The sequence below is a fragment of the Camelus dromedarius genome, chromosome 17 (genome assembly GCF_036321535.1).
Source record: "Camelus dromedarius isolate mCamDro1 chromosome 17, mCamDro1.pat, whole genome shotgun sequence".
Lineage (NCBI taxonomy): Eukaryota > Metazoa > Chordata > Mammalia > Artiodactyla > Camelidae > Camelus > Camelus dromedarius.
This window is the reverse complement of record NC_087452.1, coordinates 32,275,598-32,300,084: the sequence shown is the minus strand read 5'-3', so window position 1 is coordinate 32,300,084 and position 24,487 is coordinate 32,275,598. Positions and strand designations below refer to the sequence as shown.

Genomic DNA, 24,487 nt, shown 5'->3' with positions numbered 1-24,487 from the left:
CCTCCCTCTCACACAGGAAGGGAGGCATATCCATCCGCCTTCTCTCAATCTGGATTCCTACACACAGTGGGCCTGAGCCCTTTGCCCCTCCTTGCCACCTCCAACTGCTGCCAGTGCCTCTGATCTGGGAAGATGAATTTTGGGGGTTGCTCCTGAACAGGACAGATGAACCTGCCCTGGAGGAGGTGTTGGGGGTAGGAGGAGCAGGCTGGGAGGGATTTTAGGGCTCTCCAGCCACCAGCGGAGTTCTCCATGGTCCCCTTCAGCTGCTTTGTGGCTCAGGAGCCACCAGTGGTTGGGGGTGGGTAAGGGCTCTACTGGGGTGACCCAGGCATAGAAGAAGAAAGCCCTTAAAATGCTTCATCCAGCATCCTTCTCCCATGCAACTTGTTGAGGATTTCTCAGGACTTCCCCTTCCCACTCCTTCCCCAACCTCCTCCTCAAATTGGGGTTCAGTGTGGGCCAGAGGCAGAAGCCAGCTGACTTCCCAGACATGGCTGCTTTTGGGGAGCCCTGCATGGGGAAAAGGGGACAGGAGAGTAGGCCTCCTGGACCATTCTCCTGTCCTTGAGCCTTATGGGCAGGGTTCTTTAGCTGGCTTTGGACAAACCTTTCTCCAAGCGTGAAATGGGGGATGGAGGAGGGGACACTGCTTGAGTCTCTTTGTTCTACCCTCAGCTCCTCACCTCACCTCTGGGCTGAGTGGTCCTTAATGGACTGTTTGGTGGTGGGGAGGGAGCAGGCTTTGTGGGAGTGCAGGGAGCTGAGGCTAATTCAGGCTAGGGAGAGGAGTGCACAGCAGACTGCCCTCCTTTCTCCCTCCCCATTCTCTCCATCTGCCCTGTCAGTGCAGCCCCAGTCAGGGCAGAGGGCAGAGGGCAGCTGGAATAGGCCTCTTGAGCCAGGCCCAGCTTTATTATTCATGAGTGCATGTCTATGCTGAGTTGCTGGACCAGTGGTAGAGCCTCTGTCCTTGCCCTGAAGGTGGGGGTGGGGGTCCTAGCTAACTTGTGCTCCCTCTTCTTGGCCCAGGAGCTGACACAATGAGTGACACGAGTTCTGTGAGCCTGGAGGTGGGTCCTGGCAGCCGGGAGACTTCAGCTGCCACCCTGTCCCCTGGGGTGAGCAGCCACGGCTGGGATGATGGTGACACCCGCAGTGAGCACAGCTACAGCGAGTCGGGTGCCAGTGGCTCGTCCTTTGAGGAGCTGGATCTGGAGGGTGAGGGACCCATGGGGGAGCCAAGGCCAAGCCTCGAGGCTGAGCCCCTGGGGGCTGCCAAGTGGTTGCGGGAGCCCAGTACCCCTGAGAAGGGCGAGGAGTAACCCGAGGCCTGCACCTTTCTATGGTGCAATTTCTAAGGAACTGAACAGTCTTCTGCCTCTTTCTCCTCCACCTCCTCGGCTCAGGCTGGAGACTCGGGGGGCCTAACTTCTGTCCCGGGCCTCTGGCTAAGCCTCCTCACTGCCCTCTGGGCTCCCAGGGCCAGAGGAGCCAGGACTGTTGTCTGCACCCAGCCCTTAGGGCTGCTGCCCCTGTTACATCTTTTTTCGGATTCACGTTGGAGCTTCCAGGACCCAGAATAAAGCAAATGATTTTTCTTGTTCCACCTGGATTTGCGATGTGCATTTGTTTGTTCTACCTTGGGGAGCCCTCAGATAGTTGAGGAGTGGGCAGGAGCATCCTGAGGAAAGGGAGGAACTTGGCTAGGTACCCTGAGGTGGGGTGAAGAAGGAGGGTATTGGAGGCCCTCACTTCCTGCTCTGTGGCCCCACTTAACAGCTGCTTCTCTCCCCCAGGCTGCTGGAGAGCAGGCAGATCAGGACAAGGGGTATGAAAGCTGAGCATGCCCTCCAGGGCTCAGGAGTGGAGAGCCCACAGCCTGCCTTTGTCTGCTTCCAAGAGATGCCTTTGTGTCTGTGGCCAGAGTGTGCCTGTGCTCACACTGGTGTCTGCCCAGCCAGTGAGGACATCCCCGCTGTGCCCGCCAGTGTCTGTGTACCTGTGTGTGTGCATGCGCACATGCACATGCCTTTGGTTTTGTGTGCGTAACTATGGATGGGTCAGCTGGTGGTGGTCCTGGGTGAGGCTGTGCCAAGTGGGCATCCAGATGTGATTGTGGCTAGGCATAGCTGTACTTGTGTGGATGGCTGTGTGGCTATGTGCACGTGTTCCTGTGCTTAGTGTCTTACTGTCTGGTTGTATTACAGGGGTGTGGGACTGGCTAACTGGGGGTATCAGTCTGGGGGTTTTGTCTGTATACAGCTATCAGTGTGTAGCTATGTGTCTGTACAGCTGTATGTGTATGGTTGTGTGTTCATGTGTAAAGCTGTGTGTTTTTCTGTGTCCACATGTAAAGCCAGACATCTGTGCAGCTGTGTGTCCATGAATATAGCTATATATGTGTGGACACGTCCACATGTGCAGCTCTGCAGGTAAACCTGGGTGTGTCTGTGTGCACAGCAGGAGTAGTGACTGCATAGCTGAGTATGTAACAGCATGTCCATGCTGCACGCGGGACCATGCAGTGCACTTGATGTGGGTCACGTAATGGGCCACTGGAGCTGGCACTGTCTTTTGGGAGATTGCCTTGGTGAATGGGCTGGGATTACTCTGAAGCTTCCTCTCCTCAGCACCCTGCTGCTGTCAACCCCTCTGCTCCAGGGGCCCAGCACCTCACTCACCTGCCCCAGGAAACAGTTGCTCTGAGGCAGCCAGAGAGGGTGAAAGCACGGGAGCTGGAAGACAGCATGTCTGTCTCCCCAGCCTTGTCTGACAGCTCTGAACTCTCATCCTGCTGCCTCCCATTAGCGATGGAGTTTGTGTTTGTTTGGGTTTGATGTGTTGATCTGTTTCACAGCTGTGCTCTTTCCAGAGCAGTGGGGCTTTGGGTTTCTGTGTCCAGGGGAAAAGCCTGTCCTTCCTTGGTGACAGCCCCCCACCCCCTCAACTGTCAAACCCACATGTAGACATGTACCAGAGGGACCTGGGCTTGGTGTGTGCTCATTAGCATGTGTCTGAGCTAGCCTTGCCTCTACTGACACCTGTGGAAGAAAGGGCAGTGCCAGGAGAACATGTGTAGAGATGCTGTGCCCCTTAGCACTTATTAGTGTGTGTGCATTATGACTCTGGGGCTAAATCTGGGTGCAAGCCCCCTCCCCAGATACTTGAGCACAGTATGGTGCTTCGGATTATCCACCACACTACCCAGGGGCATCCTTCCCCACTCTGCTGCAGGAGGGAAGAAGAGTCAAGAACATCTCACAGCTGTCCTCCCTCTGCTGCGGCTCCAGCTCCCGCTCCAGCTTCTGCTCCCTCCTACACAGCAGCCAGTTTCAGGAGCCTCTTCCCCAGCCCCCTCCTCTCCCAGATCCCCCTGCCAGTCCCAGCTTGTCTTCTTTAGGGTTGACACTAGTCCCTGGTCCTGCAGCACCCATCCCCCCATTAGGTTGGTATCTCTTTGCCATAAATACCCTTTGCACATGAGAGTGGAGATTAGTGGAGGGGTGGGGCTGGGGAGGTCAGGGCTAGGGGTGGGTGTGTGTGTGTGTGTGTGTGTGTGTGGTGGGGAGGTAGCAGCTTTAAAGGTCATCTGCAGGAAGGAAAAGAAGGTCCCATCCTCCTCTGACCCTTCCCTCCCCCCCCCCCATATCGTCCTAATGACTCAGGCCTCAGCTCTCACTTAGGGCAGAAGACACATGCCCCCACCCCAGGCCTGGCATGTGGACTGAACTGCAGTACATGGGTGGGGAGAATGGACATGAGGACAGGGACGCAGCAGGCTAAGTGCTCCGACTACCTCCCATGTGCCCCCTTACCTATCCCCAAATGGCACTTCTCAACCCTAGGGCCTACCCTCCTTCTCTCGCAGATGGGAACCTATAGTCCTGTGCACACCTCCTGGGGCTCAGTGACCTTCCCAGCCCCTTGCTCCATGCCCGCTGCTCTCTGGGACGCAGTCTGACTTCAGGTGGAGGGGGCAAAGAGGCACCTGCTCCAGCGCAGCGCGGGAGTGCCCGCGGGTTCAGCACCACGCGGCGGACAGCTCCGGGCCTGTGGCCCTAAGGAGTCGGAGGGGAGAAGTGGAGGAATCCAGAGGGAGGCGGAGGCCGGGTTGGGCGCGGGAGATCAGGAGTTGGGAGGAACGGAGGAGGGGCTGGGGGCGGGCCGGGACCGGGGGCGGGGCGGGCCGCGATTGAAAGCGGCTGGGCGAGCAGGCGGGCCGAGAGATCAGAGCCGCGGAACCAGCGAGCCAGCGAGCTAGCCGGAGCTGGAACCCCACGCTCCCGGCTCCTCTCCGTTTTTTCTCCGCGCCTGAGCCGGGCGCGCAAGGTAGGGTAAGCCGGGTGGTGCCGCGGCCGCCGCCGACCTTATTGATCCTGACCCCGTGTCCCAGAGTCCCGCGGACCCTTGGGTTCTGAGGTGCTCGGGCCGGGACTGGCCCAGGCGTCCAGACAGCGCTCGCCAGGAGCTCCGGGAAGCGGGATGACAGCCCCAGGCGTCCCACCTTTCTTTCCCAGAGAACGCATGCCCTGCAACGCGCTTCCTCGTTCCTCCTGCCCCTCTGTCCTTTGGTCAGTCTGTCTGTGCCTCTGTCTTTGTCTCAGCCTCTCAGGCTCCATCGCTCCCTGCCGGAATTTTGTGGCCCAGGCCCCCAGGCTGCCCCCTCCCAGGGTTCCATCTCCATGGTCCTGTCCCTATCAGAGCTTTGGTCCCAGCTGCCCTGTGGGAGGCTTGCGGTCTTGACTGGTAAGGGCCTCAGCCCCCATCTGAGTCCCTGTCTCCATCTGCGTTGGTCTTCACGCTTGCCTCTCCTTTTTGCCTGGTTGAGCTGTTTCTTCCTCAGTATCCACAGGATCCCAGTCCCCCTGGCCTGACTCGGCCTCAGCGGGAGATTAACCGTGGGGAGGTGAGGGGACAAAGTGAAGAGCCCAGTCTCTGTGGCCAGGATGTGGGGTCCCTGAATGAGTTTTGCCCTTCTTCAGGCTCAGTTACCCTCTCCTAGTCTCCCCAGACCTGTGTGATTGTGACAGCCCTTGTCGGGTAGGTGTCTGGGAGAGCAGCTGGGGCACAAATGATGGGTGCGGAGTGAAAGAAGGAGGCGAGGGTCTCTGAGGGCCAGAGCCAGGGTGCACAGGGCCCTGAGGCTGAGGACGGGGAGACTGGAAATGATGACTTTTCTGCTTGTTTCTGAGCTGAAGAGAAAATGGGAAGCCAAAAGTCTCAGTGTTCTGCGTAGAGCTAAGGTTTACAAAAGTCTTAACCTTGAGCCCTGTTTTGAGATTTTTGACTAGATGAACTGACCCCCAGCCCTAACACATACATACACTCACATCTACTTTCCTTGTTGACTTTAGGACCTGTGGCCACTTCGGTGTCCCTCCTTGGGGCCAGACTCTCTACCTTGCTGTCTAACTTCCAGGAGCTAGAATCTCTATTACTTCCTCAGTCAGGGGGCTTTGAGGATGGCTTTTTAAGAACCAGAGGCTGGGACCCTGGGGTGTTCACCTGGGCTCCAGTCTCCCTAGGAGTTGGAGACTAACTACTCTTTAAAGACTCTTCCTTCCCTCTTCCCTGGTGGGTTCTCAGCCTGCAATGGCTCCTCTCTGGAAATCCAAAGCTCAGGATGGGGACTGGACCCATCCCCTAAGTTTGTAACTGTGACTTTATGCTGCAAAGCTGTTGACTCTGGGGTTCCAGGAGATTTGTGTAGGGTGTTGGACATTCTGTGACTCACAGTGGGATTGGTGTTGGCTGGGGTCTCCTGTCTTCCGTCTGGGACTCTACTCTCTGCAGTGCTCCAACTCTGCTAAGTTTGGGATGGGCACAGAGCTTATCTCCAGCCCCAGATCAGGGCAGGGCTGAGAGGCAGGCCTCGGGGATGTCCCAGGAGCTTCTCATCCTAGTTAGTGATACCACCTCTCCCTGGTTCCTCAGTCCCTGTGAAAGGAGCTTGGGGGAGGCAGAGTCAGAGGGGTAGTCACTCTCAGATTCCACTTTTCCCTATCTGCCTGTCTGTCTCTCTCTTTCTCTGCAGGAGCTGGGTCCCTCCTCACCCTCTTCCTGTCTGTCCTTTCCTGGTCCATTTCCACCTCTCTTTGCCTTTGCTGCTTCTACCCTCATCCCCTAGAGGCCCAGGTCTGCTGGACCCATCCATCCCCTTTGTGGCCATGGGATCACTGCTTGGGCTTCTGGCTCTGCTGCTGCTGTGGGGTGCTGTGGCTGAGGGCCCAGCCAAGAAGGTGCTGACCCTGGAGGGGGACCTGGTTCTGGGTGGGCTGTTTCCGGTACACCAGAAGGGCGGCCCGGCAGAGGAGTGTGGTCCTGTCAATGAACATCGTGGCATCCAGCGCCTGGAGGCCATGCTTTTTGCGCTGGACCGTATCAACCGTGACCCAAGCCTGCTACCGGGTGTGCGCTTAGGTGCGCACATACTCGACAGCTGCTCCAAAGACACACACGCTCTGGAGCAGGCACTTGACTTCGTGCGTGCCTCACTCAGCCGGGGTGCCGATGGCTCACGCCACATTTGCCCCGACGGCTCTTATGCCACCCACGGTGATGCTCCCACTGCCATAACTGGTGTCATTGGCGGCTCCTACAGCGATGTCTCCATCCAGGTACATGGGGGCTGTTTAAATGGGGGGTGGGAGGGGAGGCTGGAGGTGGAGACCTGGAATTCCTGCTGAGCAGAGGCTCTGAGCTGCCATGCATTGGAAGAGGGACCAGAAGCTTCCTTTGAGTAGCTCTTTACTGAAGACTAAGAAAGTGTCCCTGTGATGTAATGGGGGTCAATTTTTAGAGACTGTGCAAGGAAAATATTCCCTGTACGTGCGCGTGCACACACACACACACAAACACACATCTGATGTTAAATAGTCCCGAGAAGCTTAATAACCAGGACTTTTGAGCCAGAACTCAAGTTTTGACTCCTAGCTCCCCACCCCACCTCCCCACCTACTGTGTGACTCTGGGCATTATTTCTCTCTTCTGCGCCTCAGTTTCATCCTTATAAAATGGGACTTGTAATATTTACTGCTCTTAGGGGTGTGATGGAAATTTAAAATACATGCAAAGCATGTATCACAGGGCCTGGCAAGTCATAAGGGCATAATCAATATTCGCTGCTATTGTTATTAAGCCATTTTATAGATGAGGAAACTGAGGCTTGGAGAGGCAAGTCACAAGTCAAGGTGCTCACAAAGTGGAGACATGAACCTAGAGCTCTCAGCCAAGAACAAGGGACTGTCAGATCATCTCTCTGTGGATTGGGAAGGGGTGGAAGGTAGAAGCCCAGAGCAGCCCAGAGAAGAGAAACAGGGGTGGGGGACCCAGAAGGAAGAGAAGCAGGATGTGTGGGAAGGTGAGGGGGAGGGTACCCCAGGGTCTTCAGGGGATGCAGGATTTGAAGGGGTGGGAAGGGATGGGAACCAGTCCTCCCTCCTCCTGCTCTCCTATAAGAGGTCAGCACAGGGGACTGGCTCAGCTGATGTCCCTTGGCCCACCTGGTGGCTTTAGCCCAAGTGGGATCCTCCCCATCCCTGAATGGGTTCCACTCTTGTCTGGACCCTTGTCTGCCTGGTGCCTGGTGTAGGCTGCTGCATAATTGAGGCCAGAACTGGGCTTGGGGCTGGTGGTTATAAGGAAGGCCTTGTCTGGGGCCTCAGCTTCCTTTAGGAGGCCAGCTGAGAGCACTACCAGAAGCAAGGCCAGGACCCATGACCTGGAATTCTTGTTTAGGAGAAAGGAAGCAGGAGCTGAACCACGGAGGCAGCTTCTGGCCTGGGCTGGGGGAGGCCTGCTCATCCCCCTTTTGCAGGGAGTGAATTACTGGTCCTGCTGGTCCCAGATACTGGAGGTGGCTGGTAGTAGCTTGGAGGGGTGTGGCTGTGCTGGCACCTACATCTGTGGCCCTGGCTGGGGCAGGGATGGATGGGCAGTCTCCTACTTGCTGATGTCTTCAGGAGCTCTGAGGTACTTTCCCAGCACTCCCTCCAGAATTCTCTTAAGGGCCCCATGCATTCATCTCCAGGAGCCCAGTTACCTCCCTCTCCCCAAGTTGCCTGTCATAGCCTTGGTTGGCCTTTTCCTTGTCTGGGTCAAGACCAAGCTCAGCCCTTTATCTTTAGACTGCACCTGCCTGGTAATGATCCCTCCACATGCCTGCCCCTTCTCTCTTCCCCAAATCCCTGTCATCTTCCATATGCCAGGTACTGTGGCTGCATCATACATCATTACTTTTATCTGCTCAGCAACCTTGTAAGGCAGGAATGAGAAACTGAAGCTCAGGGAGGTTTGCCAATTTGCTAAGGGGCACAGAGTTAGAAAGTACAGAGAAGGCATTGACATTGTTGGCATAAGAGTGAACCTGTGGCAAATAGGCTGCTTCAGACCTAACTCCCTCTTGTGGAACCAGGAGCAGGCCCTGCTCTTACCTACCCACCATCCCACCAGGCCCTTGGCTGCACCCCACTCTTGGGGACAGGTCCCAAAGATCTGAGGGTGGAGACTGTTTGCCAGGCAGGCAGTGGTATGTAGGGAGCCTTGCTTATTTCAGGCTCAGGCATCCAGTGGAGACTCTTGGATGCTCAGAGCTATGGAGCCCTCAAATCTGGGTTTTCCTTCCAGGAGAGTCTTTTTCTTCTTTCTCCATCATCCTATCAGGATTGACTCTGGAAAGGGTTACCTGCCTCAAACAGGTGGAGAGCTTAAGAGCCCTGAGCATCCCAGATGCCATCTAGTGCCTCTTTCTCCCTGCACAGCCAACTGTCAACCTCTCTCCACCCAGGACTTGGGCCTTCCGTTAGCTCCCTCCTTTTGCTACTGCCATGCATCTGTCAGAGGGGGTCAGGTGTGGCTCAGGACTCTGCTACCTCAGCCCTGGGTCTTCTCTCTCTCAGCCATTGGGAAAGGACAGGGAACTCCCTGACCCCTGGAGAAGACACCTCAAAATAGGATATAGGTCTTTGAGGAGAGGGGGACCTCAGGGCCGACCTCACGGGCACTTGATCCCAAGGTCTGATAGCTGTGGGGGACACATTTGTCTCTAGCATTTGACTTGGTGTCTGTCTTCACCTCCTCTCCCTCTCCCCCAGGTGGCCAACCTCCTGCGACTATTTCAGATCCCACAGATCAGCTATGCCTCCACCAGTGCCAAGCTAAGTGACAAGTCTCGCTATGACTACTTTGCCCGCACGGTGCCCCCTGACTTCTACCAAGCCAAAGCCATGGCTGAGATTCTCCGCTTCTTCAACTGGACCTATGTGTCCACTGTGGCATCCGAGGGTGACTATGGCGAGACAGGCATCGAAGCATTTGAGCTAGAGGCCCGTGCCCGCAACATCTGTGTGGCCACCTCGGAGAAGGTGGGCCGCGCCATGAACCGGGCAGCCTTCGAGGGCGTGGTGCGGGCCCTGCTGCAGAAGCCCAGTGCCCGCGTGGCTGTCCTGTTCACCCGTTCCGAGGATGCCCGCGAGCTCCTTGCTGCCACCCAGCGCCTCAACGCCAGCTTCACCTGGGTGGCCAGTGATGGCTGGGGGGCCCTGGAGAGCGTGGTGGCAGGCAGCGAGGGTGCTGCTGAAGGTGCCATCACCATCGAGCTGGCTTCCTACCCCATCAGCGATTTTGCCTCCTACTTCCGGAGCCTGGACCCCTGGAACAACAGCCGGAACCCCTGGTTCCGTGAGTTCTGGGAGCAGAGATTCCACTGCAGCTTCCGGCAGCGAGACTGTGCAGCCCACTCCCTGCGGGCTGTGCCCTTTGAACAAGAGTCCAAGATCATGTTTGTGGTCAATGCGGTGTATGCCATGGCCCACGCGCTGCACAACATGCATCGTGCCCTCTGCCCCAACACCACCCACCTCTGTGATGCAATGCGGCCAGTCAATGGACGCCGCCTCTACAAAGACTTCGTTCTCAATGTCAAGTTTGATGGTAATGGTGCTGGCCAGTGTCCACCAGGCTGCTAGCCCTCAGAGGGTGAGAGGGAGCCGGCCCTCAGGTTCTAGTACATGGCTAAGAAAACACAGCCTGCAGCAAGTCAGGGACTTACCCAAGGGGCTGGGGTCAGAGCCACGACAAGTACAGCTAGGCTGAGAGGACTGAGGTTCCATTTTCTGACACCCTTTCATAGAGTAGACGTCTGGCCTGGTCCAGCACTGTGAAGGTCTCTGGTTCCTGCTCAAGCCTTGCCCTCTCTCTCCTGTCTCTTTATCATGCAGGGAGGAGGCATTGGGAGATCTCAAGCTGATTGTCAGGCAGCAAAATATCAGTGAGAGTCAGAATAAAGGTGCATTAGGATTTTCCACTCAAGGTGGTTTCTTCAAACCAAAAGTTATTTGAATGAAAGTTCCAGCTTCAAGAAAAATAAATGCCTGAGAATCATTGCTCTGCTTCAGAAAGCATCACTGTGGGAACTGTGGGAGAGGGTGCCAGGGCTGGCCCAGGAATAAGACGAATAGTAATTCCAATACGATTGACATTCAGAGTTATGGGAGAATCAGGATGAGAGTTTGTGTTGCATTTGAGTCTGATTGGGTTGACATTAGAGCAAGGCTAAATTTAGCCCACTGGGCTTGGTGGAATTTATGGTAGGGCTCAAGTTGGATTTTGAGGATTTTGAGGCTGGGTGGAAAGTAGGGACTGCAAGGGACCTGCATTCGACTCCAGGCCGCACCATTCACCATGGGGTCTTCAGCACATCATCTGCTAACTTGAACCCCATTTCTCACTGGAACCTGGGACGGCAGGGGTCCTGCCTCCTAAGCCTGGCTGGGAGACGTGAGGTTCACGGGGGAATGGGGGTGGGGAGTAGAGTGGCTTGTGAGCTGTCTGCCAGGAACATTCTGGTGAACATCAGTGGTTCCAGGTGACTGCTGAGGTTGGGATTCAGCTTACCCTGGGATCAATGTTGGGACTGACAGGGGCTGGAGCTAGGGTTGTCATTTTTAGGATTAAGTGGGGCCAGGACTGGACCTGAGGTTGAGTTTAGCTTTGGAAGGGTCTCCATGCTAAGTTTTGCAGAAAGGGCTATGGTATGTGTCAGGATAAAATTGGAGTCTGGATTGGAAGGTCTAAGGCTGGGTTTTGGGAGTCATAACTGGGGGTTAGTGTGGGCATTTGGGTTCTGGAGATGCCTGGACTTTAAGCTGGGGTTCTAATTGAAGCTTAGGGTTGGGGTTTGTTTTAGCCTCTCATTTAGAGAAACGTCTGGGGTTAGGCCAGCTTTAGCATTGGGGTGAGGATCAGAAGGACGAGAACTGGCCTCAGCTCTGGGCTTTGGGTTCCACATTCGGGGGAGGGCTGAGGTCACTTCAGGATGACCCACCAATCCATCCCTCTCTTCCTTCCCTCCCTGACCCCAGCCCCCTTCCGCCCAGCTGACACCCACAGTGAGGTCCGCTTCGACCGCTTTGGTGACGGTATCGGTCGCTACAACATCTTCACCTATCTGCGGGCGGGCAGTGGGCGCTATCGCTACCAGAAGGTGGGCTACTGGGCAGAAGGCCTGACCCTGGACACCAGCCTCATCCCATGGGCCTCCGCCTCAGCCGGGCCCCTGCCCGCCTCTCGCTGCAGTGAGCCCTGCCTGCAGAACGAGGTGAAGAGCGTGCAGCCGGGGGAAGTCTGCTGCTGGCTCTGCATCCCCTGCCAGCCCTATGAGTACCGGCTGGATGAGTTCACCTGTGCTGACTGTGGCCTGGGCTACTGGCCCAATGCCAGCCTGACAGGCTGCTTCGAGCTGCCCCAGGAGTACATCCGCTGGGGCGATGCCTGGGCGGTAGGACCCGTCACCATCGCCTGCCTGGGGGCCCTGGCCACCCTCTTTGTGCTAGGTGTCTTCGTACGGCACAATGCCACACCAGTGGTCAAGGCCTCGGGCCGGGAGCTTTGCTACATCCTGCTGGGTGGCGTCTTCCTCTGCTATTGCATGACCTTCGTCTTCATTGCCAAGCCGTCCACAGTGGTGTGCACCTTACGGCGCCTCGGTTTGGGCACTGCCTTCTCCGTCTGCTACTCAGCCCTGCTCACCAAGACCAACCGCATTGCGCGCATTTTCGGAGGGGCCCGGGAGGGAGCCCAGCGGCCGCGCTTCATCAGCCCTGCCTCCCAGGTGGCCATCTGCCTGGCCCTGATCTCAGGCCAGCTGCTCATTGTGGTTGCCTGGCTGGTGGTGGAGGCACCGGGCACGGGCAAGGAGACAGCCCCCGAGCGGCGCGAGGTGGTGACATTGCGCTGCAACCACCGCGACGCCAGCATGCTGGGCTCACTGGCCTACAACGTTCTCCTCATCGCACTCTGCACACTCTATGCCTTCAAGACCCGCAAGTGCCCTGAGAACTTCAATGAGGCCAAGTTCATCGGCTTCACCATGTACACCACCTGCATCATCTGGCTGGCCTTCCTGCCCATCTTCTATGTCACCTCCAGTGACTACCGGGTGAGTCCCCACTACAGGGTGGGCGGGGGTTGGGGGAGCAAGCAGGACATGGGACCTTCTGTTTCCTGGCATCCCATTCAATCTGATCACTTTGAGGCTCCAACAGGTTTAGTGCTCACCTAGAGGCCTACAGCTTGTGGTGGCCCAGTTGGGACTGGACCCCAGGGGAAGGTGGGAAAGCTGAGTGGGGCCTGGGGAAATGGCTATGGAGATGGAGGGGTCAGAGCTGAGAAGAGATTTCAGGACTCAGATATCATCTCCTGACCTGGGAGGAGATGGAGGTGCCAAAATACGTCCAAATGAGCAGAGGTTTTGCCCTGCTGCACTGAGGGGTTGGTTGCAGAAGGGGAGCCCTGGTCTCTGCTCTTGGTGAGCTCCTGGACTAGCAGGGTGATTGACCAAAGAACTAAGTCAGGCAATGCTGCTGATTGCTTTAGGTTGACAAAAGGCCCCAACGAGAGTGTGGAAGAGGGAGATGTGTAGGTGGTGGTGGTGGTGGTGGTGGTGGTGGTGGTGGTGTGTGAAGGGAGTCAGAGAGGGTTTCTTGGAAGAGGAGTCCTTGAACCGGACTCTGCCGCGCAGGCAGGTTGGGATAGATAGAGTGGAGGAGGTGGGGAAGGGCAGCCAAAATGGAAGCTGATTGGAGCAGAGGGTCTGCATTGCCCCTCACTCCGGGTTGAGGTGGGGAGGCATAAATGAGGTGAGCAGGGGTGGGAATGTGGGAATGGCAGGGCTCTTGAGCCAGCGGCCCCAGAAGGTGCCATGCTCTGATGCCCCTTGAAGCCATGCAGTGTGGCCTGGTGCCCCTGGAGCTGTGTGACTCTGGGATTGAGAGATGAAACTGGGGAGGACAGGAAAGGTGAAGCAAAGAGGGGGAGGAGAGCTGGGGTGTAGGGTCAGGGAAGGTCAAAGCCAGTGAAAACTGTATCCCGGGTGGTGGCTTCCATCCAAGTGGCACCGAGTGTCTCAATGGGTCTCCTCAGCTTCAAGAGGCAAAGGCTGCTTCGGATGGGGTGGTCAGGGAAGGCTCCTCTAAGGAGGCGACAGATGACCTGAGCTCTGAACAGTAAGAGGATAATCTTGGTTAATCCTCACAACTCTGGAGTAAACTCCATGGCTCTCCCCATTTTACAGATGAAGAAACGGAGGCTCAGGGAGGTTCAGTCCCTTGCCTAAGGTCTCTCAGCTTGGGAGTATAGAGCAGGGTCTGAATTGACAATCTTAACAATTAAAGAAGCAGGAAAATCAAGGCAAGAGCCCCTGCAAAGGCCCTTTCCCTCAGGACAGAGGTATGGTGGGCAGTACTGGGGGCCAGGGGTGGCTGGGCTTGGCTGCTCTTCCACCTGCTGGGCCACCTGCCTGGGTGGTGGAGGCCAGAGCTTGGGAGGGAATCTGCTCTAACGCAGCCTGCATTTGCATATGATTTGCATTTGCATGCCAATCATCGGTGGCAAAGGACCCACCCGGGATATATACACTCAGTACCCACATATGCATGCAGACACACACACACCAGCACCTATGCATGCAGACACACACGTACCCCTACACTCACTTGTGCACACACAGGCACACCTGGCATACATCCACATCTTCTCAGCTACACACATCCATATACATGCATTCTATATGTGCACATATCTGCACACTTTCAAGACCCACTGCACACACACCGCCACACAGATATACATGCATTTATACGCAGGCACTCTATATCTGCATCTCGACATACATAACACCTGCACACACACTCCCATGTGTACACGTGCCCCTGCATGTTCACCCCCACAGCTAGAACTTTGGTCTCCCTGGGAAGACGGTGCACTGGGGCTGATGCTCTGGTTGTGCCCAACCTGCCTAAAAATCCTTTGGGGCTTGGCAAACGGACCAAGGCCCAGTGTTGGATGCTTATTGTCTCCCTCACTCCCTACCCCACCGCCTGGGCAGGGTTCCTGGGGCCAGGCCCAGGCCTTTGGGACAGACTCATCCTTGACCTCTCCCACCACAGGTACAGACCACCACCATGTGTGTGTCGGTCAGCCTCAGCGGCTCCGTGGTGCTCGGCTGTCTCTTTGCGCCCAAGCTGCACATCATCCTCTTCCAGCCGCAAAAGAACGTGGTTAGCCACCGTGCACCCACCAGCCGCTTCGGCAGTGCTGCCACCAGGGCCAGCTCCAGCGGCCAAGGTCGGCATCCCCCCTAAGCACCCCTCTCCACCTGGGCCTCCTCTCCCTGCCTCAGCTCCTCAGCATGGGGCCCACTCCCTGGGTTGCTGAGATTCCTTGGCTGGGGGTGGAGGGCCCCCTAGATGAGGCTGGACAGGAGAGGGCAGGGTGGTGGCGGGGAGCCGCCCTCTGCAGCCCTTCTTCCCCTGCTGCCTGCCCTGCCCAAGGGACCTTGGGGCTGGCCCCAACCTCCAGCTTCCTTTCCCCAGGGTCTAGCTCCCAGTTCGTCCCCACTGTGTGCAATGGCCGTGAGGTGGTGGACTCGACGACATCGTCGCTGTGAGGATCCCCACACTCCTGCCCCCACACGGCTGCTCCCTGGAGCCCGGTGCAGACCCATGTCCCGGGCCAGGAGGAGGATGTGGCTGAAGCACTGCAATAACACCCCCCCGCCCCCCAGCACCACTTACCAATGGACTTCCTCCAACCCTCCAGAGTCAGAAAAGGTCCTGGGCCAGGGAGCCTCTATAACCACCACCAACTGCCCCTGCAGCTGTGTCCCCTCCCTGCCAGGCCCAGGACTCGGAAGGGAGCAAGCCAGGGTCCACTTTGCCCTGGAACAGGGTGGCTGAGGACTGCAGGCCCCAGTCCCCAATCAGCAAAGGTGCTTCCAGCCCTGCCCCTCCCTCCTTCTAGGGCCTTTTAAATTTTTTATATGAGTTATTCTGGGTTGGGGAGCGGGGTTATTATAGAGGCCGTTCCTCCCCCTGCACAGTAGTTTTGTCCTGTGGTTTATTTTGTATTATCTGTAAATAAAGTGTCTTTATTTAAAAAAAAAAAAACCACTCTGCCCCTGATCCAGGGAGGCCCCTCACCCCTGCCACAGATTCTCAACCATCATTTTGCCAGTATTTGTTCACTCTGCTTTGTGCCAATGCTAGGACCTGGTGGCCATAAGATAGACCTTGTTCTGCCCAGGGACCGAAGGGTGGAGGGGAGACAGAAAATGAATAAGCCATCCTCCCTTGAAAGGAGCTGCTGCAGACCGGCCAAGGCCCTGCTAGGGTGAGGGCTGGTGGTTTAAATGGATACAGGCTTGTCTGGCAGTCTGGGGGACGGGGCGGGGTGGGGACCTCGATCGTGTGGGTGAGGGGGCAGGAGGGACAGCTGACTATGACCCTTTGGAACTGTGGGCTTTTCCACGTCTGGCCTGCCTGGCACTTGGAGGAGCCATCCATCAGCATAGACCCAGGCTGAGCGTCTGAGATGGAGGGACCCAAGAGGAGGCACAGGCTCGAGCATCACCTGTTCACGTGGCGCGAACAGAGCCAGAAAGAGCGTATGAGGAAGGAGGAAGTGAGGCAGGGAGGGCAGGGGCTGGGCAGTTGGAGAGGCCATCTGCTGTCGCGCCACGCCCGACGAGAAGTGGGAGAAGCAGGCCTTTCTCAGGGGTAAAGAGTGCCTCAGCGCCCTCTGCTGGTGAGCCCCAGACTGCAAACGCGGGGGCTGCCCGAGGGCTCTGGGCTCTACAATCCTGCGGGGCCGGGCTCCAGGTTCGGCCACACGGCTCAGCCAGGCAAATGCTGCCCTCCTGTGGCCGGGTGGGGGCCTCTCCCAGGCCGACACCAGGAGCAAAACCTGACTTAAGTTCTGACCTCACTGTTTGGGGTCGGCTTCAGACTGTGGGACAGAGGGTCAAGGTCCTGCACTGGGAGACGGGCAGGCCAGGGACATCTGTTATTTTTAAGTGAATTCATTTGCCTCGACAGGCTGGTGAAGCTGTGGAAATTTGGGTTAACGACTTAAGAACTGAAAAAAGGAAATTGCAGGAACCCTTCTTTCTCTCCAGCCAAAATTTGGGGTGGAGGATGCCAAATAAAATACAGAATGCCTGGTCAAGTTTGAATGTCATATAAACAATGAAAACTTTTTATTGTAAGTATGTCCCATGCCGTATTTAGGACATACTTATTTATACTAGGCATTTTTACTGTTTATCTGATATTCAAATTTAACTGGGCATCCTGTATTTTCATTTGCTAATCTTGACAACCCTACTGGGGTGTCTCTGCTCCAGATCCCTAGCCCTGAATGACCCAGGTCTGGGTGCAGCCCCCAGTGGCCAGGCACCAGGACGCTGAGCCCCATGGGAACTGGTGCTGTTCCTTGCTCCTAGGGGCCCTTTTCTGGGTCTTCCTGTCAAACTGGACCCAAGGAACGTTTGCCCACCCTCCCAGGCCCTGGACAGGCCAAGACAGGACTCTGATCCCCTTGCAACCGAAAAGCAAACCTCCTTTGCATGGCTCAAGTATATTTTCCTTAAAATGGAATAATACTTTTTAAAAGGTAGTCATTAACATTTTTATTTGGTTCACAGCCAAAAAGGTACGAAGGGTATTACAGTGAAGAATCTCTGTCCCTGCCACCCATCCAGGGGGAAGGGCCCAGAGGCCTGGGGGTAGGGGAGGAGGGCTGGAGGTCAGTGAAGAATTCCTAAGGGTCAGGCCTCTGTGGGGCCACACCCCTTTCCTTCCCTGGGCCCCTCCTCCCTCCTTCGGCGTCCCCTCCGATAGACACCACCAACCTGCGTTTCGCCCGTCTGCCACTCCTTTCGCCAGTCCGCTGCTATTTCAGGACAAGCTGAGCCAACCTCAAGTAATAACTTCCGCCTTCTGCAAAACCCACCAATCAGCACTTATCCATCAGCATACCTTACGTGCATAACTTCCTCCTCCCCAGACCTGAGTGAAAACTACAGACGGGAACGTCCTTCCCTGCCCCTCTATCTTTCAGGCACGCCCCTTTCACGTTCAGTAAACCCACCAATCAAAACTTACCTCTCAGTACCCCTCATTTGCATAAGAATTCACCAATAAGCTCCTACCCAAGGGGATAAATAACCAAGGCTGTACAGACTAGCGCCTGGAGGCAGTCACAGTAGGTTTCTCTAAAAGCGTGTATGTGGAGCACAGGCTCCAATATAACTCGAGACCCCTCTGCACGCTTCCAAAAATAAACCTGACTCTGCCTTTGAGCTCTTTCTCTCTTTCCTTTGTTTCTGTCCGACCCACTTCCGCACAGGGTTGTAGGCGGAGAATCTGGAGAAATCTCTTGGCCTTCGCTCCTCAGCTGTTAGTCTTTGTCATACCTTGTTACCAAACTCTCTCTGCCTGCAGTCCTCCTGCCGGTCCTGAGCGGTCCGTCTGGATTTAAGTCTTTGCTCTTCTCTCCAATGCCACGTCCATGTCCACAAACCCCTGAAAGAGTAGGGGCTTAGGTGTCCCTACTGGAATGGCCCTGCTCCTGTGAGACTTGGAACCCTCAAAGAAGAGGCCTGACCTTTCTGAGGACTGACAGCTGAGATACCAAGTATTGGCGGTTCTCTCCCATCCTAGAGCCGCCTATCTGGGTAAGTTGACTCTCCTTGAGTATGATCATCAGTTTGCTTTGTTTGGGTAGCCTGATTTACCCTGGAGCTTGGCTGTTTCTCCCTGTGGCTTTGTTCCAAGACCGCCCCTCCCCCCATACGTCCGTCAGCTTTTCATATTTTCACCTGTCTCTGGAATGGGTCATGTGCAAACAACAGGTATCCTCTCTGGGTGCACCCGGGTCTCCCACTCAACTGTGGCTCCCCACAGCTTGGGTGAGGGTGGTTCAGGCCACTCTGCTCACTGCTCCTCCAGTCTAGGCTCAGTGTAGGGGCCAGTAAGCCCTCTGCAGAGGCGGAGCATTGATAGAATATCGCAACCCAAGAAGTTGGTGATATACTGAGCAAAAGTATAGGAGGAGATGGGGGGAGGAGATGAGAAGGGGGAAGGGAGGGGGAGCAAAAAATGGAGCTAAGGGGCTGACACAGAGCCAGGAAGAAGACTCAAGCGCTTCCACATGGCAGAATTATGTGGGGAGCCTTGCACCTTTCATGCCAGAGCTCTCTCTCCGTCCCTCTTACAGCCCTGGTGGCTCTCACCTCCTCTCCTGCTGTGGGGGGTCATGGTAAGTAGCGGGCAAAGGAGGGGTGTTACCAAAGGCAAGTTCGTGTGCTGCTGCACCATGAGGCCAAACTGAAACATGGAAGTTTGGAGCAGAGAAAGATTTATTGCAGGGCTGAGTGAGAAGGACAGGGTGGCTCATGCCAAAAAAAACCCCAAACTCCCTGAAGGATTTCAGCAAAACATATTTAAGGGCCAGGTAAGGGAGAGGGGGTCACAGGGTACGTGATCAGCTAGTGCACACAGTTCTCTGATGGTTGATGTAGAGGTAACAGGGAGGTTAACACCATCAACCCCCATGCGCCAGAAGGTCTGGGGGCAATGCGCCCTTGATCATCAAATAGTTAATTTCTTCCCTTTGGTGGTGGTTTTAAGCATCTGAAAAATTCAGGAAATATACATGAGATACTATAATCTGGGTGCTTCAGAGAGGAGCTGCAGCAGAGGATATGGGGGAGGGGTCTGACCCTGGAAGTCCCCCCAGGGTCCTGCTCGGTTATAGGGGAGGTCACTGAGGGTCTCAAAACCACTGAGAAAGGTGCTTATCCCAACCGCCTGCAGAAAAAGGAAAGGAGCCTATCCTTCCCACACCCATGGACCAGCAGGGCATCTGCAGGAAAGATAGGGTTCTCAGTCTGGAGTAGAGGGGCTAGAACTAGGGAAAGCAGGGGGTGGAGAAAGGGAGGGGGCTAAAGGGAAGTGAAAAGGGAGGGAGGAGGGAAATGGAGGAGACTTGGGGTGGGGGGAGCGGGGAGGAGGAGCAAGAGGAAGTAAAACATGGAAGCTTTAAACCCTGAGGACTCTGGCCAAAGTGTTAGATTTTCTTTTCTTTTTTTTTAAATTACTGTATTCTTTCTGTGAAAATAATATCTGCTCCCCATAAACAGTTTAAGCAGAAAAGTACGAAAAGAAAAAGCATTACCTAAAGTTTCATCATTCAAATATAACCATCTTTACCGTTTCTGGTACAGCATCCTAGACATAGTTCTGTGCTTTTTTACAGATAGAACGAGAGATAGAAATACTTTCATAAAAATGAGATCATGCCATATGTTTATTTTTTTTTTAGTGAAGATTTAATTTTACTTGATGCCAATTGAAGAAAATGAATCTGATGTGAAACTGGAGAAACTCTTGAACGTCACATACATTTCTTCTCCATTAAAGATATTTCAACCACCCCACCCCACCCCCAGAAAAAGAAAAAAAACCCTCTTAAGTTTAAGAAAAGACACAGTGACATTTAGAGGTAAACATTCTTTGGTCTTAGGGAATTGGAGGAGAGTCTGACTCGTGGGCAGCCTTCTCACAGCATGAACGGGAGTGGAGTGAGTGTGCTGGTGCTCGCCCTTCCTGAAGTGCACTGCACCTGCTCCTGGGGTTGCTGACTGTCTGACCTGTCGCTGATGCGCTACCAGCACAATGATGGGAGCTGGGAGCGAGGCAGACAGCCATAGGTGCTAGGTGGCTGGCGAGGTATTTCAGCAGAGGGAGCCCAGGCACCGCAGCTTCTCTGTGCTGATGTGGTCTGAACTCACGTCAGTTTCCATCCCTCAGGGATGCTGGCCTGAGAGCCTGCATCTTTGTCTCTGAGGCTCCTGGGATATGGGGCTCCTTGTTCTGAATCCTTTCTGCAAGTGAGATCAACTTGATGCTGGAACAGCCTCTTGTGTTTCATGAGTTTGATTCACAAAATCTGAAACTCACCCTGGTAGTCTTATAGCATCACGATTTAAAAAAATTTATTAATCACATTTTTATGGTAGGCCGTAGTGATTGATTAATTCCTTGCTGAGAAATTGAGAACATTTCTCATTAGTATTTTGACATGCATTAAAATATGAATTAGAGAATCAATGAGTAGTTTTACACCGTCTAATTTCATCAAGTTTAAATTCTGTTTTGTAACAATAATTTACTTAGTTACTTAATACTCATTCTATATCTAATGTATGCACAGGTCACCACCAGTCCATTTATGTCAGTTTTTTCATTCCTGAGTTTTAAGTTTTTATTTACTTTTAACTGATGGAATTTTATTAACTAGTTTTTATTTTCCCTGAAAGACTTGTGGTTCCCATATTCTGAGTTCTTTTAATATTTGGCGATGCCCTTTCCCTCTCTTTGTATGTTATTATAAAGATTAGATATTTTCCTCCAGTTTTATTGAGATATAATTAACATACATCCCTGTATAACTTTAAGGTGTACTGCATAATGATTTGACTTACATACATCATAAATTATCACAATAAGTTTAGTGAACATACATCATCTCATATAGATACAAAAAGAAATAGAAACATTTTTTCTTGTGATGAGAACCCAGGATTTATTCTCTTAACTTTCATATATAACATACAGCAGTATTAATCATATTTATCATGTTGTACATTATATCCCTAGTACTTAAGTTTGTACCTTTTGACAGCCTTTATCCAATTCCCTCTCCCCTGGACCCTCTGCCTCTGGTTACCACAAATCTGATCTCTTTTTCTATGAGTTCATTTGTTTTTGAAGTATAATTGACCTCCAACACTATGTTAGTTCCTGTTACACAACACAGTGTTTTGGTATTACTACACATTTCAAAATGATCACCATGATAAGTCTAGTTATGATATGTCACCGTATAAAGATATTGCATAGTTATTGACTGTATTCCCCACACTGTACATTTCATACAACTGACTCATTTATTTTGCAACTGGAAGTTTTTACCTCTTTGTTTTTAATTGAAGTATGGTTGATTTACAATGTTGTGTTAGTTTCTGGTGCATAGCATAGTGATTCAGTTATATATATTCGTTTTCATATTCTTTTTCATTATAGGTTATGCCAAGCTATTGAATATAGTTCCCTGTGCTACACAGTAGGTCCTTGTTTATCTGTTTTGTATCTAGTAGTTTGTATCTGCTAATCCCAAACTCCTAATTTATCCTTTCCTACTCCTTCCCCCGCGGTAACCATAAGTTTGTTTTCTATGTCTGTAAGTCTGTTTCTGTTTTGTAAATACATTCATTTGTGTCATTTTTTTAGAATCCACATATAAGTGATATCATGTGATGTCTGTCTTTCTCTAATTTAATTCACTTAGTATGATAATCTTTAGGTCCATCCATGTTGCTTCAAATGGCATTGTTTCATTTTTCCTGGCTGAGTAGTATTCCATTGTATAAATATACCACAACATCTTTATCCAGTCATCTGTTGATGGACATTTAGGTTGTCTCCATGTCTTGGCTACTGTAAACAGTGCTGCTGTGAACATTGGGGTGCATATATCTTTTTGAATTAGAGTTCCCTTCAGATATATGCCCAGGAATGGGATTGCTGGATCCCATGGTAAGGCTATTTTTAGTTTTTAAAGGATTCTCCATACTGTTTTCCATAGTGGCTGCACCAAATTACATTCCTACCAACAGTATAGGAGGGTTCTCTTTTCTTGACACCCTCTCCAGCATTATCTTTTGTGGATTTTTTAATGATGGGCATTCTGATCAGTGCGAGATCATACCTCATTGCAGTTTTGATTTGCATTTCTCTGATAATTAGCAATATTTAGTACCTTTTCACGTACCTATTGGCCACCATATATCTCCTAGAAGAGAACACAGGCAAAACATTCTCTGACATAAACTGTAGCAATGTTTTCCAAGTCAGTCTACCAAGGCAATAGAAATAAAACAACAACAACAAATAGAACCTAATTAAACTTATAAGCTTTTGCACAGCAAAGGAAACCATAAACAAAATGAAAAGACAACCTTCAGAATAGAAGAAAATATCTGCAAATGATGCAACTGACAAGGGCTTAACTTCCAGAATATACAAACCACTCATATAGCTCAATAACAACAAAAAACAACCCAATCAAAAATATGGGCAGGAGACCTAAACAGACATTTCTCCAATGAAGACATACAGATGGCTAATTCATTGTAAGTATACAGAAATGCAAGAGACTCCTGGGCTGGGGAGCCCAGTGAGGGGATCGGGTCACTCCCTCCTTGGGCAGAACCTCTGCAGTTACAATTGTCCTCCCCCTTGTGGATTACCCTCCTGGGGGTGTAGGTCTTGACGATACCAGATCTCTGCCCCCCTTCCCATCTCATTGTGGTTCCTTGTTTATGTCTTTAGTTGTAGATCTTTTCTGCTAGTCATCTGGTTTTGTTCATCAGTGGTTGCTCTGTAAATAGTTGTAATTTTGGTGTGCCTGCGTGAGCTCAGGGTCCTCCTACTCTGCCATCTTGGCCACTCCCCCCATGAAAGATTTCAAAGACTAGGTTTTGTTAGTTTACTTTGCCAAATTTTAATAATTTCTTCTTCATAAAAAGAACGCTTGTTTCTAATGATTACTTCCCCTTTTTATTATGAGAAAATATTTATATATAAAAAAGTAGAATACCCTCATGAGCCCATTAACTACCTTTAGAATTATTAACTTCTGCCTAGCATTTTTTCAGATACACCCCCATTCTATTTTTCCTCCCCTTCCAGAGTTTTTAAAATATAAATCAAGGGTATTCTTTTCTTTTAATTAAAACAATGTACAACATTTATCGAGTATTTACTGTGTTCTAGAATCTATCATTGTATATACATGTTATTGTATATATTGTACATAGCTTTTTCAATATCCAATAGCTATATTAGGTACATTTTATTAATATACCCATTTTATGGATATGAAACAAATTCTTACTGAAAAATGCACACAATTCATAGAGATAAATCTCAATAAATTTTTTCACAAAGTGAACATATCTTACAATCATCACCCAGATTAGTGATGGGAATATTTACCTCCTGACTTTTTATTTGAATAAAAGATTGACTGGTTTTAATATTTTGGGGTCCACACTTAAAATTTTTTTTAATTTTGTATTATTTTTATTATTATTTTAATATAATAATGTTTTTTGGTTTATAAAAAAATTGTGATGATAGTACAGAGGGTTCCCCCATGCCCCACACCCAGATTTCTCTACTACTAACAATTTACATTAGTAAATTAGTAGCAAATAGTACACCTGTTACAATTAATGGACAGATATTCACACATTATTATTAACTAAAATCCATAGTTTAATCAGATTTCCTGGTTTTTGCCTACTATCCTTTTTCTCTCCCAGGACCCCATCCAGGACACCACATTATATTTAGTTGTCATGTCTCCTTAGGCTTTTTGGGAGGTCATCCAGGCAGTGTGTTGCTAGTTGACCCCCGAGCTGGACTCAGGCAGTCAGAGGCTCCTCACCCCGTCCCTGTCCTTGGAGTGTATGCTCTGCCTGCCATTCCCACCGTGGGAGCTGTTTCAAGGGCAGCCTTGACAGTGTAGGCTGCGAGTGGATGTCTTGTTGAGAACATCTGGTTGGAATACATGACTGAACCCCATTAAGGCCTCTATATAAACTTAAAGATTCTGGTGGGTGGGTGCAGAAATCTTGTCTGGCTGCCCAAGACAAGCCTGGCAAGTAAATTCCCTTGTTTATTAAACCTGCCACCTGCTAATCTGGAGTGAGCTGCCTCTTTCTTTTCTCCTTGCCCTTTGTGTACGGGCCAATTTGTGAAACAACAGGCTCCTCTTTTTTTAAATTTGCATTCTTTATATTGAAGTATAATCAGTTTACAATGTTGTGTCAATGTCTGGTGTACAGCATAATGTCATACACATACATAAATATATTCATGTTCATATTCTTCTTCATTACAGTTACTACAAGATATTGAATATAGTTCCCTGTGCTCTACAGTATGAACTTGTTGTTTATCTATTTTATATATAGTACTTAGTATCTGGAAATCTCAAGCTCCCAATTTATCCCTTCCCACCCTCTTCCCCTCAGTAACCGTAAGTTTGCTCTCTATGCCTGTGAACAGGTTCCTCTTCT

General features: G+C 52.0%; 2 protein-coding genes and 1 long non-coding RNA gene across 11 annotated transcripts in view; all 3 read left to right on the top strand.

Moving 5' to 3' along the window:
- The window catches only part of TEX264 (testis expressed 264, ER-phagy receptor), a 29,165-nt gene extending 27,556 nt beyond the window's left edge, over positions 1–1,609 (top strand). For all 5 annotated transcript variants that reach the window (XM_064496500.1, XM_031470440.2, XM_031470438.2 and 2 more), the window contains one exon: positions 1,033–1,609. In XM_064496500.1, coding sequence (XP_064352570.1) covers positions 1,033–1,325 — 293 coding nt within the window. In that variant the 3' untranslated portion in view covers positions 1,326–1,609. The remainder of the gene's footprint in view (positions 1–1,032) is intronic.
- A 2,625-nt stretch (positions 1,610–4,234) lies between these two features.
- GRM2 (glutamate metabotropic receptor 2) lies at positions 4,235–15,701 on the top strand. Of its 5 annotated transcripts, none has more exons than XM_031470436.2 (6): positions 4,235–4,332; positions 6,038–6,620; positions 9,096–9,933; positions 11,364–12,439; positions 14,448–14,625; positions 14,874–15,701. In XM_031470436.2, the coding sequence occupies exons 2-6, from the start codon at positions 6,171–6,173 to the stop codon at positions 14,945–14,947; spliced, it is 2,616 nt and encodes an 871-aa protein (XP_031326296.1). In that variant the 5' UTR covers positions 4,235–4,332; positions 6,038–6,170; the 3' UTR covers positions 14,948–15,701. The 5 variants fall into 5 exon arrangements, with proteins under 5 accessions (XP_031326296.1, XP_031326295.1, XP_064352568.1 ...); XM_064496499.1 differs by lacking the exon at positions 4,235–4,332 and adding an exon at positions 7,741–7,974 and having other exon boundaries at positions 6,513–6,620; XM_031470435.2 differs by having other exon boundaries at positions 4,235–6,620.
- A 1,287-nt stretch (positions 15,702–16,988) lies between these two features.
- Positions 16,989–24,487, top strand: part of LOC116158236 (uncharacterized) — a 50,186-nt gene continuing 42,687 nt past the window's right edge. The window contains exon 1 of the long non-coding RNA XR_004142455.2: positions 16,989–18,013. This is a non-coding gene — a long non-coding RNA (uncharacterized LOC116158236). The remainder of the gene's footprint in view (positions 18,014–24,487) is intronic.

Coding starts and splice junctions, on each gene's coding strand:
- GRM2 (XM_031470436.2), top strand. CDS start 6,171: ATGGGATCACTGCTTGGGCTTCTGGCTCTGCTGCTGCTGTGGGGTGCT. Junction 6,621..9,095: donor ACAGCGATGTCTCCATCCAG/GTACATGGGGGC, acceptor CCTCTCCCCCAG/GTGGCCAACCTCCTGCGACT. Junction 12,440..14,447: donor TCACCTCCAGTGACTACCGG/GTGAGTCCCCAC, acceptor CTCCCACCACAG/GTACAGACCACCACCATGTG.